Here is an 11,946-nt window from a genome sequence, read left to right on the forward strand (position 1 = left end):
ATTGAAATGGGTTGTATAGTAGCTTTTATTTTCCTGTGTCGTTTCTTTTTTTTTTTGTTTAGCAAGGTGCACTGCTACTTTACAAGTAATGATTCACCCAAAATAAAAAAACATAATCAGACGACACTAAGCAGAGCTGCAAGTTGGAATTAATGTTACAAAGAGGATGGGATTATAATGACAAGAGAAGAGGAAAAAAGGACACTTTAGGTGCGCTCGCCACGGAGTCTGCGGGCCAAGTGAATATCCTTGGGCTGGATGGTGACACGCTTGGCGTGGATGGCAGCCAAGTTTGTATCCTCAAAGAGAGAGACAAGGTAAGCCTCAGAGGCCTCCTGAAGAGCACCAATGGCAGAGGACTGGAAACGAAGATCGGTCTTGAAGTCCTGAGCGATTTCACGGACGAGACGTTGGAAGGGAAGCTTGCGAATCAAGAGCTCAGTCGACTTTTGGTAGCGACGAATCTCACGAAGAGCGACAGTACCGGGACGGTAACGGTGAGGCTTCTTAACACCTCCGGTGGCGGGGGCGGATTTACGAGCAGCCTTAGTGGCGAGCTGCTTGCGAGGAGCCTTTCCTCCTGTGGACTTGCGAGCGGTTTGCTTGGTACGGGCCATTGTGTTAAAGATTGAGTGTTTTGTGAATGGAGTGAGTGAGATTCAAGTTTTGATGAACAGAAGGAAACAATCTAAATAAAAAAAAAAAGAAAACCGACAGCAAAACGAGCTGGGAGAGTATTTTATATGAAAAGCCACTTTGCTATGGTAAAAAAGCGCGTTGAACTTTGATTTTCAATACTATTTAATAGACGCGCGATCTTTTTTTTTTAGTGAATGGATAAAAAAAATGTCTACAAATGCAACTTTGGCTATGGATTACGCGTGTGTGTGCAGGTACGGAGAGGGAATGTGCATTTGCGGAGCACTGTTATTTTTTTTTCTTCCTTTGCTTAAAAAAAATTTGTTTTGACATCGCGAGACTAGTTTAATGTTTTTAATTTTGGATGAATTCGAAAAAATAAAAATTAAAGCGCGGTTTTTTTGTAACATTTCATCTGTCGAATTTTTAAACTTGACTGGCCAATTTTTTTTCCCCTTTAAAAAGGCACACCAACTTTTCTCATCTTTTTCAGTTGCTTCTGTCTTTCTTTTTTTAAATTTTTATTCTTTCTGTCTCTCTCTCTCTCACATCTCTCACTTTCAATTACAACCTCAAACCCAACAACAAAACATGTCTGGACGCGGTAAAGGAGGAAAGGGTCTTGGAAAAGGTGGTGCCAAGCGCCATCGCAAGATTCTTCGTGATAACATCCAGGGTATCACCAAGCCCGCTATCCGTCGTCTTGCCCGTCGTGGTGGTGTCAAGCGTATCTCCGGTCTCATCTATGAAGAGACTCGCTCTGTCCTCAAGGTCTTCCTCGAGAATGTCATCCGTGATGCCGTCACCTACACCGAGCATGCCAAGCGCAAGACCGTCACCTCGCTCGATGTCGTCTATGCTCTCAAGCGCCAGGGTCGCACCCTTTACGGTTTCGGCGGATAAATATCAAGTCACTTGTCTTGTCTCCTTTTTCTTTTATCTGTTATTTGTATAGAACCAAAACATCTCCTACCCCTCCAACCTTTATTGTTTAATCCTCTGGGATCACAGCAGGTCGATGTCTTTTAGTCTGCCAACTGTAACCTGGCTCTTGTAAAATAAAGCAAATCCTTTTGCAAAAAGCAAACACTTTCGATTTTATATGTATACATATATATATACCATATGCTACATGTATATATATATATGTGTGTGTATATACCATGCTTTGTTATCTTGACTCCACTTTGTTCCGTTAGCAGACGAGATGAGTCCATTTTGGGTTCCGATTAAACTCGTCAACTGCTGACTAACTCTTTTTTTTTTCTTTTTTTGTATTTCCAAGATCCACTTTTCCTTTCCCCACACCTTAAATATTCTCTCTCCTCGCACTCAAGATCATTACTCTTCCCTCGCATACTCACATCCATCATTAAATAACAACAATGCCTTCTCCCAATTATACTGATCTAGAGAGCGACGAACAGTTCGCTAAAATCTTTGATCCTTCCTCCTCTACCGTCTATGCTTTCAATTTCTGGGCCTCTTGGGCCCCTCCATGCACTCAGATGAATGAAATCTTTGAGGAACTTGCAACAAAGAATCCAGCGATTCGATTCATCAAAGTATGACAATCAAATCAGAAATCTATCCTTAAACTCTTTTAATTTAACCAGTGAAGTTAACTTTCTTTGTTTTTTTCCCCTTCTAGATCGAGGCTGAAAAGTTTCCAGACATCTCAGAGGAGTATGAAATTGCAGCAGTACCTAGCTTTGTGATCGTCAAGGTAACTCGTTGTGAATAGGACAGCAAGGCATTTGCATTGTGGATTGTGACCCTGGAGTTTTATCAAGGAACTAGCAACTTGCTGTGGTATTACACACTATACATTATAATTTTCACTTGCGCGAGACTGATGCTCCAGCTACGATCAATCTTTCTCTTAGGAGGGCGAAGTTGTGGACCGTGTTGACGGAGCAAATCCTCCAGAACTGTCAAAGACAATTGCAAAGCATTCAAAGACCCCTTCTTCCCCTTTGCCTGGACATTCGTCATCAACTGCAGTAAGCAACAGCGCTCTGCCTTCAGTCACACCATCCACTTTGTCACCTGAAGAGATGAACGCCAGGCTCAAGGAGTTGACAAGCAGTTCAAGCGTTATGGTCTTCATCAAAGGAACGCCTACGGCGCCTCGCTGCCAGTTCTCACGTCAATTGCTCGAGATCCTAACTGCTCAAAACATCCGCTTCAGCTCATTCAACATCCTGGCAGACGATGAAGTTCGACAGGCTATGAAGGCTTTCTCAGACTGGCCTACATTTCCTCAAGTATGTGATTTATCTTTTGTATAAATATTATATACATGTTATTTTCCCCTTGTTTTAATAGGTATAATAAGCTTGAAAGTATTAACATTGTTTAATATCTGGATACCCTATTTTCGTGCCTTAGGTTTACGTAAAGGGCGAATTTGTCGGAGGATTGGACGTTGTCAAGGAAATGGTGGCTACAGGCGAGTTCCAGGCTCTCGTCCCAGCAGAAAAAGATCTGAAGACCCGAATGGATGAATTGATCAATAAGGCCCCCCTCATGATCTTTATCAAAGGCAGCCCAGAGACTCCTCGCTGTGGATTTTCAAAGTACGAACACATCTTGCAATGCATACATCATTACAGTTCACAACGGTATCAAACTGAGATAATGGATCGATAAAACTATGATAACTGACTGACGTGAGAGCATACTTTTATGTTTGTCTCCTCTTTTTTTTTCTTTTTATTATTATTATTATTATTATTATTATTATTATAATGAATAGGAAATTGGTTGCGCTTTTAGCTGACCAGGGTGTCACGTATGATTCGTTTGACATTTTGGAAGATGATGATATCCGTCAAGGCCTGAAGACACACGTTGACTGGCCTACTTTCCCAATGGTGTTCTTCAAGGGTGAATTGCTTGGTGGCCTTGATATTATCACAGAAATGATTGACAATGGTGAATTTGCTCAGGTAGTGGTCGAAGCCAAGTCTCCTTCAGCCTAGATTGCTTAGATTTTTATTTTGGAACCATTAAAAGTTTTGAAAAAATAAAAAATAAAAAATAAAAAAAAAAATAAAAGTCTCGCTATTCTCTAAATCAATAAATATGAGATGACCAGTGGCGACATCGTAGACATAGTCATAAATGTTGACAGACTTGGGGATCAATGGATTGTTGCGAAGGAAAGCCATATCATCACGCACGTTTTGCGGGAAGGGCAAAAAGTTGATATGAGTAGCATCAACACCCAGGTTCTTATGGATAATAGAATAGGTATCCTGGTTCTCAAATGTGAGCATTCCGCAATCAGTGTGTTGCGCAACAATAACATTGTCAGTGTTAAGGAGCTGCTCTGAGATAACTAATGATCGCAAGGCTTCCGGAGCACATCCTCCAGCGTTACGGATGACATGAACATCACCTTCCTTGAGGCCAAAAACGCTGGCGGGAAGAATTCAAGCATCCATGCACTGATGACAAAGTTAAACAAGACAGACAACGCCGAAAAGGTTATTTCAATGGTATACAAAACACCAATAGCGAGAGTATTATTTACATGCTCGGAACAGGCACTAAGGTTTTCTTAATGTGACGATTGCCACCTTACGCGTTGGTAGGAGAAGTAATTGGCCTTTGGAACGGCTGTTAACGTAAGCTTGATTTGCCGCGTGAATCTCATTAATAATGGCCATTGTAGTTAAAGGTTGTGAATAAAGCGATACAGGGGCTTAAATTGAGATGGGGATATTCTGGTTTATGCACTTTGCAAACGGCCTACCATGGCACGATTCAAGATAAAAACATCGTCTTTGTTTCTAACTGTTGTAAATGTTTAAATCAAAGAACCCATGGTTTCTACAGCAAAAAGAGCTCCCATTCTTGGCACTATCTCCTATCTCCAACTCTTTTTTTTTTACAGAGCACATCAATCTCGAAAACATAGCACCATTCACAAACTGCTCCATATAATCTGCATCGAGCACATCAAATAAAAAGGGTATCGCGCCATGTTATTCAGAAGACTACTCGTGGTATATTTGTGTTTATTAAACAATTCTCCGGCAGCTAAGACTTTACTCAAAGCTAAAAGGCAGTCTGGATTATTAATGATGCATTGAAAGGATGTGTGCGGGTGAAAGATGATTGCCAAGTGCTCTTTATTTAGTTATGCTTGCCATATGATGGCTTAAGGATAGTTCTATCGATGCTCTGCCCCGGACACATCCTCCCTCGTAAATGCTTGGTACAGATTAACATCATTGCTAGATCGACGGTTGAGCTATCATTGCAGCAGTAGGTATCAGTCTAGCTACTAGCATGAACTGGAGCTGCTCTGGTCAAACCTCCCCCAATAGCACTTTGTTATTTGCCCTTAATCCTTTTACTTTTCTTGCATCCTTGGCATAAACGCATTGTGAGAGTTTAACAACACTTTTTGTGTAATTGATTAGTAATACCCCAAAGGGTGGTCCCCCAATATCCCTTTTTCCTCAATACTTTGGGCTATTCTAAATTCAGGATGCGAGCGGCGGTGCCTCTTTGTTTAAGCACCGTTTACAGTGGATCTGAGCACATTGTATTCCATCGCGAAACCTGCTGCGAAGTGTCTAAATAAACGTCATTTAATGTGACAAGGACAAAATACATCTCCACCGTGTTTATACACCCGTCCACCGTTGTCTTTTGACCCACAAGGCCTGTCTCTTCAGATATTGAACCTCCATATATTTGCCCTAGCTTTGCTCCTTAATCTATTTAGATAAGCTATCGTCCTTTTCTTCCTTACATCCCACATCTCTTGCATCTTGGTAACACATGCTCTGTCCAGTGTGGAGGATATGAACAGCGTTTGCGTCCTTGACATCGCTTGTCCCTTGAGCCCTCATTCTGCGTCTTCGCCTTCTTGGTCACCAAAACTAGCATCGAGAGATTAACATGAGACTTTGCTCTTCTTCCCTCGATTGCTTTAACCGTACTTCAGAACTCTGTATAGTTCTGTTAACGATCAACCATGGTGCAGTTTTAGATCATAGTTTTCTTGTCAGACAAACTGGTTGATGAAAAGCTTTGCAAAATATAGATAATTTCATATGTATGTATATGGTAATCTTTTCCTTGTTTGTAGGGAGCTTGGATATGTTTCACATTTCGATGCAATGCAGAAAGGTGGAGAGGTTGGCACTCTAAAATCCAACTCTGAAAACTGTTAGTATGGGTTACTAGAGTTTACCTTATGGCGTTACACTATCCAAGTGCTTCGCCCAAACTTTAGTTCTCACCTTCTCTCTAAACATTTTTTGGCGTTAGTCCAACGTTAATGCCAGAGACTACATATTGGCCAAAGTCTGACCAATGAAACGATACTATCCTTAATTTGCAACTCCATCTGGCGTGCCTGGCAAGCTATTGAACTCTTGAAGGTGGTAATGACAGAAAATGTCATGATTTGACACAAACTCGTGTACATTCTACCCGGATAATGCCTTTATGTCATCAAAGCATTCATGATAGCTAATAACCTTGCTCATCCGTAGAGAGGTTGCAATGTGAGTATTGCTGGTCGATAGTCATCCATGTGACTGATTGGAATAGGACAATATCAAGCGCAGACTTGGATCAATGTAGAAGCTGGTTGGCCTACTCATGTTTTAATCATCATCTTGGTGATGGCTACAATGGTCGTAAGATGCTATGGACCCTTGTAATCACAGCTACTATCTTTTTTTTTTTTAATTTTTTGTTTTTTTTTATTTTTCCTGTTCTATGCGGCTATAAGCTTAAGAATCGTCATTTGAGACCTAAGGGTATTCATTCCTTTGGCCATGATGGAGTTTTTTACAATGCCATCAATACCTGCTACTGTGAACGTATTGCTTTAGGTTATCAAGGCATCATAGGCACCGCGATCAATGAACGTTATAGTAAATGTCACAGTCTTATCATCCCTGGCCAGGATGTGGTTCGGGACAGTAGCGGCTCCTACTAAGCCTCCCTTAGCATTGAGCACGTTATATTTAGTATCCCCAATTTCAGAGTTACTTGAGAAGGGTTATGGGGATTAATCGTATGTATCAATGTAGCGATACCCGACTTTGCGTCCTTGGCGAGACTTCTTTGACTCAAGGACTTGGCCTCCTCCCCCCATCCTCTCCCAAAGTGGTAGGGGATGAGAAACCAATGTTGGTAGCGAGGGGGCAAAAGGGGAAGCAGCACTATTGGGCCCACCTAGGAACGAGATATCAGGGACCTTGAGCGTAACATCGGCATTTCCCTTGATGTTGAATGTATGAGAGCGTTGGTTCATCATTGTCTCGTGGATTCGGGGGTCTTGGCTTCCTGTCCTGGTATGGTCTTCAAAACGGTGTCGCCTTCGACTTTGGCAGAAGCGCTTGGCGGCTTAAGCCTTGCGATTGCGCCGCTATTATCCTTTTTTTTTTTTTTTGGGAAGAGAAGAATGAGCAAGAGCTGCCAAAGCGCCGTTATCCACTGGCAAAAGAATACCAAGGTATATGAGATACACTTATAAGAAAATTCATCTAAGAAATAGAGGAGAAGAGAATAGGACAATCTGGGTGGCTATTGCTTTTTCTTTCTTTTGCTCATGTAGCCTCTTTACAAGGGGACGGGTCGTCAGCTTACGCGACCAGCAAGCTTCGTAATAGGTCAACTGATTCCAGGGAAAGATATCAATGGTACTTTTACACTTGATGATAGTGTCGGCTCAGATTTCGTAAAATCAAGAGCTAGCTCATCAAAGCTGACCTCTTGAGCAAGCCTGAAATCAGTTTATAAGATACCAAAGAAAGGTAGGTTAAAAAAAAGACATCTACCTCAAAAAAGAGAAAAACAAAGGAGGAGTGAGAGAAAGAAACGGGCTTACCGCTGCAGCTGTAGCACATTCAGGAGTCCAAGCCTCTTCACCTTTCATGAAGACACTATAGTATATCATATAGTCATGTTAAGTTTGCGATGCATTTCATTTAAAAAGGCGATATTTGCCTACAACTCGCAGCTACAAGGACGACAGACATTACCTTGCGAGACAACCGATAACTTTAGTGCCATCAACCACTCGCTTGGTCATCGAAGGCATTGCTAGAGCGGTGGCAGTGAATGCAATAGCGCCTGTGGCTAGAATCCGAAGGAGGCTTTATTGTTGAAGACGCCGTAGTTTTAGTCTATAGTTATGTGAGTCGAGGATTGCGAAGTAACCATCGTTGGAAAGCGAAGGACCTTTAAGCGTAACAAAATTTCTCAGACACTGCTTACATTCCATCTTCGCTTACAATTCCAAATACTGATTTGCATTTCAAGTTGGTTTATTGTAACAGTTTCTTAAAAGGCCTATAGTTCAAACCAATCGACCACAACAACAACAGAGATACCATTCACATTTCAGTATCCCTTGGCATTTGAGCTACCTCTACTGTCCTCTTTTTCGATAGCTTCCATCTATTTGCATGGCGTAGTTGATACCGGTAAGGATAGGGACAGGTTGATGGCGGTATTTTATATTCGTTTGCTATAGTTTGCTTTGAAGTACAGGAAACGCTCTTGTATCCCACGGTGTGCATCATCGCTTTTCGAGCCAACATTTTTAACTGCTAGTGCTTTTATTAATACCTTTGATAGACGGTCCTACCAATAGGTACATATCAAGAATTATCGCCGAGTAATCCCATTCTGAAAAGGACACCACGACTGGCCCACATCAAGGGAAAGAAGGCGAGATATGTGCTTCCTGCAACTTCTCGAGCCATGATATTGAGATAAAGGCTCTGGTGAGTGGCAATCAAACTGTAAAGAAACATTGATCTACAGCAACGATGGCGCATACCTCTACCTTTTGAAACTAACGAGCCGGAGATCGTGGCTTCACCGCGGCTGGCTCTTGCCTCGTTAGGAATTTAGCTCTTTGCCTCATGAAGACAAATAAAGCGATTGGTTTTGAAAATAAAAGCGTTATTATATATACGAATAGTATCTTTGCATAACTTTTTTATTGATCGGGTCTTTTTTTGCCATTTCAAAATTACAAAAAAAATCGACTATATAAAAATATAATAAAGTAAAATCAGGTAAAATACTATACGGTAGTAAAGTACACAACAAAGTAAAAATACACTATAAAAATAATGGAAGATACGGCAGTGAATGAGAGACATGCCTGTCTACAAAGCATCCTTGTAGACAATATTCCGCGTGTATAGCCCAGGTCTGCCTCCTATCTTACCATTCCCAATCAACACCTTAAGATTCTGGCAAGGTAATACACTTTCCGATGTTTTCCGATCTGAGGTTAAGCTCAATTGCACCTATTACGTCGATATATGCATCCGCCTTCAGCTTAGACTGGTTCCCGCTGATGAACCGAAGCCGACCCGCCCCCAGCTTGGCATATTGATCGACAGCGCACTGATGAGTCAATCGCGTATTCATCCAGATGAAAGGCCGCTAGTCTGTTGAGCTCAAAGGACGAATCTGCAGCCTGTACGTGTAAAACTCTCTCAGATCGGCGTATTCTCGATTTTTCCTAGTTTGGCCATCACCCCCACCCGCATCCTCTAGCTGACCGTCATCGCTACCTCTGTCATCACTAGCATCATGAGACCTTGCGGAGGTTCGACCTGGCCTAGGCTATTTTTTATACTTTTTATATGTCCAGTCCCCCCTCGCCTTTTGGATGCAAGAGGACATAATGGAGGCTGTCGTAAGCTGGATGGACCTCACTGGTTTTTTTTTTTTTTTTTTTTTTTTTTTCAAACTACTAGCTCTGCTTTCTATTATGATATCTCGCTGAGAAACCTTATTACTGTCGCCAGGCATTATCACCGCGATTTCAGTTGATGAGAGGGCCTGTACTGCATTCACCTTTGCCCCCTTCTCTCATGCTGAGGCCCAGCATGGATGACGACCTTCAGCCGCATGATATCCTTGTGCGCATGCTCCCTGGTGCCCTTGAGCGTATAGGCTATTGGGTGGTGTAGTTCAAGGAGCTACTGTAGTTCCTACAACAGATCTTCATCAGGGAATCCCCCAAAAATGGTTATTACGGATCCTTGCTTGCTGAACAGGGCCATGAATGTGAGCATGAACCTGCAGGAGCTGAGAGGCAGCACCTCCAACTGGCGTCATAAGATCAATCAGATGAGCAACCACTCCGTTGATACGAAGCGTATACACTCCATATCGGTTGTTCGCAAGGCCTTTATCAAGATTTACTTCCATAGACGTGAACGAAAGAGCGCAGTTATATGCCTATATGTGTTTACGGAATAACTTACCTTGCCGCTCTGGCCATCAAGAAGTTCAATCAAGCTCGAGCGGAGGAATATTTACTTGACCTCTCCCACAGCACAACGAAAATTCTGGTCGGCTTTTGCTACTGCGTTGCACACACATTCTTCAATAAACATGAAGGTACCGCAATAAGGGCAGCTGACCATCGGCTCGACGCGGTGCCTATAATGCATAATGTTGGGACCCGAAACGGAATCTTGCTGAAACCTTTTTCTAGCGAGTGATAGAAAGTTGTTTTCGGCAAAGAAATCATCTTCGACAGAAGAATCACCTTTACGCTCGTGTATTCTGAAGGTCAACGGTAAATAGTAATGGTGTAAGATTAAGAACGCATAATGTATAATATAATAAGCCAATAAAAATCCGAACAAAAAGCAGCACACCTTTGTCTTTGCACGGGTCTTTCATTTTCATCTTCACCACCTTCAAAAGCAAATACTTCGTATGCGTACAGGCCTGGCACCATTTTGCGCTGAATCCCTAACAACGCTATTAAAGCGGTGAAAAGGAAAAAAATAAGGTTTAAAGGTCTATTGATGAGAGAGTGGCAAAATCGAACCATTGAAAATAAAACTCACCCTTTATTACTTGGGCATGGTCTACGACTACCTCCCTAGGCAACTGCAGACACTGCATTTATACACTGTAGGAGGCCGGTTGACGGTGCTTGCCCTCCGAGCAAGTAATAGTGATGGAAGGTTAAAAAAAGAATATCAAAAATCAATGAAAATCATTTGAATATAAAATAGGGTACCTTTGCCTTCGAATTGACCCAACATTCTGCGCACGATTGCTGGTAACGCTATTCAAGTTATAGAAGGTATACATATAAGCTTAAGCTCAGCATGCGCCAACCACTACCATGTCAAAAAAAAAAAAAAGTTCTCTACGATTGTTAAATACCGAAATTACTTACTCTTCATTATTTGGGCAGGAGCTACGCACATGGCCTGGACGACAGCACCTATACACGGACGTGGAATGGAAGAAGGAACGGTGCGATTGTGAAAACTCGTTCTGTCTCTATCAGTTGAGGAAATATCATTAATGTTTATATGTTCAAAAAAAAAAAATAAAAATAAAAAAATAAAAAGGCCTTACCACATTTCTTGCGTTTTGAGGGCATAGTTTCTTGTCATGTTCGTCGCTGCTGCCATGGGTCCATTGTATTTCAATATAGGCGTAACATTGAGAGGCTCTTTAACTAATATATAAAAATAATATTAATATATAAAAATAATATTAATAAATAAAAATAATATTAATAAATAAAAATAATAATAAATAATATTAATAAATAAAAATAATAATAAATAATAAATAATAAATAATAAATAGACGTAACAGCGGCAAAAGGAGATAGCAGTAGAGAACAAGCGTAGTCCCTTCGCCAGAAATAAACCGATGCAATAACAAAAATAAAGCTAAGCATTTCAGTATTGGCGGATAATAGGCAATACTATAAGTTTTTAGTATACAAGAAGAAAGATGCAGCTGCATAGTTCACAAAGCGCCTGTTGCCCTCATCCCCGTATAAAACTATAGTTTACTATTTTCTTTAAACCAGGCAAAGCATTGGATTATCTAACAAGGCAAGAACCGACCGTGGCGAAGCCACGGTCTCGCGGCTCGTTTTGATGTGTGTTGAATATATTATGCCAATGTATAGACCATGACTATCACCTTATTAGAGCTAAATAGGTGGCCTGCTAAGTTGGTTAGTACTGTATCTCTGGATAACAAGCATAACCCTTGACTAAAGGGTAACAGCTGCAATTAGTATATAAATGGCGGGCGTGGATCAGATAAAAAAAAAAAGGAGTTGATATGGAAGATAGAGAGCACTGCATAGAGACTCGATGGTTAGGAATTATGTAGAGGTAAGAAAATAAGTGAGAAAGGGATGAGACCCTCGCGCTACACCACATCCGAGGCGTATTTATTCACTTTTGTCTCGCAGGGCCTTACTTTTTGGGCAGAAACATTGCTAAAGTTGATACGGTGCAGCTGCCTGTTCCGGCTTGC

At 41.4% G+C, this 11,946-nt stretch overlaps 4 protein-coding genes across 4 annotated transcripts; 2 read left to right on the forward strand and 2 right to left on the reverse strand.

Annotated features, from left to right (window-relative positions):
• Nucleotides 1-34: 34 nt before the first annotated feature.
• BCR41DRAFT_348368 (histone H3) lies at nucleotides 35-743 on the reverse strand. The gene has a single exon (XM_022023278.1). The coding sequence runs from the start codon at nucleotides 615-617 to the stop codon at nucleotides 207-209; it is 411 nt and encodes a 136-aa protein (XP_021884236.1). The 5' UTR covers nucleotides 618-743; the 3' UTR covers nucleotides 35-206.
• Nucleotides 744-1,047: 304 nt separating this feature from the next.
• Nucleotides 1,048-1,730, forward strand: BCR41DRAFT_348369 (histone-fold-containing protein; the record flags this gene model as incomplete). The annotated part of the gene is made up of 1 exon (XM_022023279.1): nucleotides 1,048-1,730. A coding segment is annotated over exon 1 (298 nt), but the record flags the coding sequence as incomplete, so codon positions are not given.
• A 97-nt stretch (nucleotides 1,731-1,827) lies between these two features.
• On the forward strand, nucleotides 1,828-3,652 carry BCR41DRAFT_348371 (putative thioredoxin-like protein). Its single transcript, XM_022023280.1, has 5 exons — nucleotides 1,828-2,204; nucleotides 2,291-2,365; nucleotides 2,526-2,906; nucleotides 3,031-3,218; nucleotides 3,398-3,652. The coding sequence occupies exons 1-5, from the start codon at nucleotides 2,025-2,027 to the stop codon at nucleotides 3,621-3,623; spliced, it is 1,050 nt and encodes a 349-aa protein (XP_021884238.1). The 5' UTR covers nucleotides 1,828-2,024; the 3' UTR covers nucleotides 3,624-3,652.
• BCR41DRAFT_301468 (carbonic anhydrase) lies at nucleotides 3,651-4,070 on the reverse strand (the record flags this gene model as incomplete). Its single annotated transcript, XM_022020625.1, has 1 exon — nucleotides 3,651-4,070. A coding segment is annotated over one exon (420 nt), but the record flags the coding sequence as incomplete, so codon positions are not given.
• Nucleotides 4,071-11,946: the final 7,876 nt, after the last annotated feature.

The sequence above is a fragment of the Lobosporangium transversale genome, assembly GCF_002105155.1.
Source record: "Lobosporangium transversale strain NRRL 3116 chromosome Unknown BCR41scaffold_7, whole genome shotgun sequence".
Classification (NCBI taxonomy): domain Eukaryota; kingdom Fungi; phylum Mortierellomycota; class Mortierellomycetes; order Mortierellales; family Mortierellaceae; genus Lobosporangium; species Lobosporangium transversale.

Excerpts from the sequence above, each read along its gene's own strand:
- BCR41DRAFT_348371 (XM_022023280.1), top strand. The coding sequence starts at position 2,025 with ATGCCTTCTCCCAATTATACTGATCTAGAGAGCGACGAACAGTTCGCT. Across the intron at positions 2,366-2,525 it reads CTAGCTTTGTGATCGTCAAG|GAGGGCGAAGTTGTGGACCG; the intron begins GTAACTCGTTGT and ends TCTTTCTCTTAG. Across the intron at positions 2,907-3,030 it reads ACTGGCCTACATTTCCTCAA|GTTTACGTAAAGGGCGAATT; the intron begins GTATGTGATTTA and ends TTCGTGCCTTAG.
- BCR41DRAFT_348368 (XM_022023278.1), bottom strand. The coding sequence starts at position 617 with ATGGCCCGTACCAAGCAAACCGCTCGCAAGTCCACAGGAGGAAAGGCT.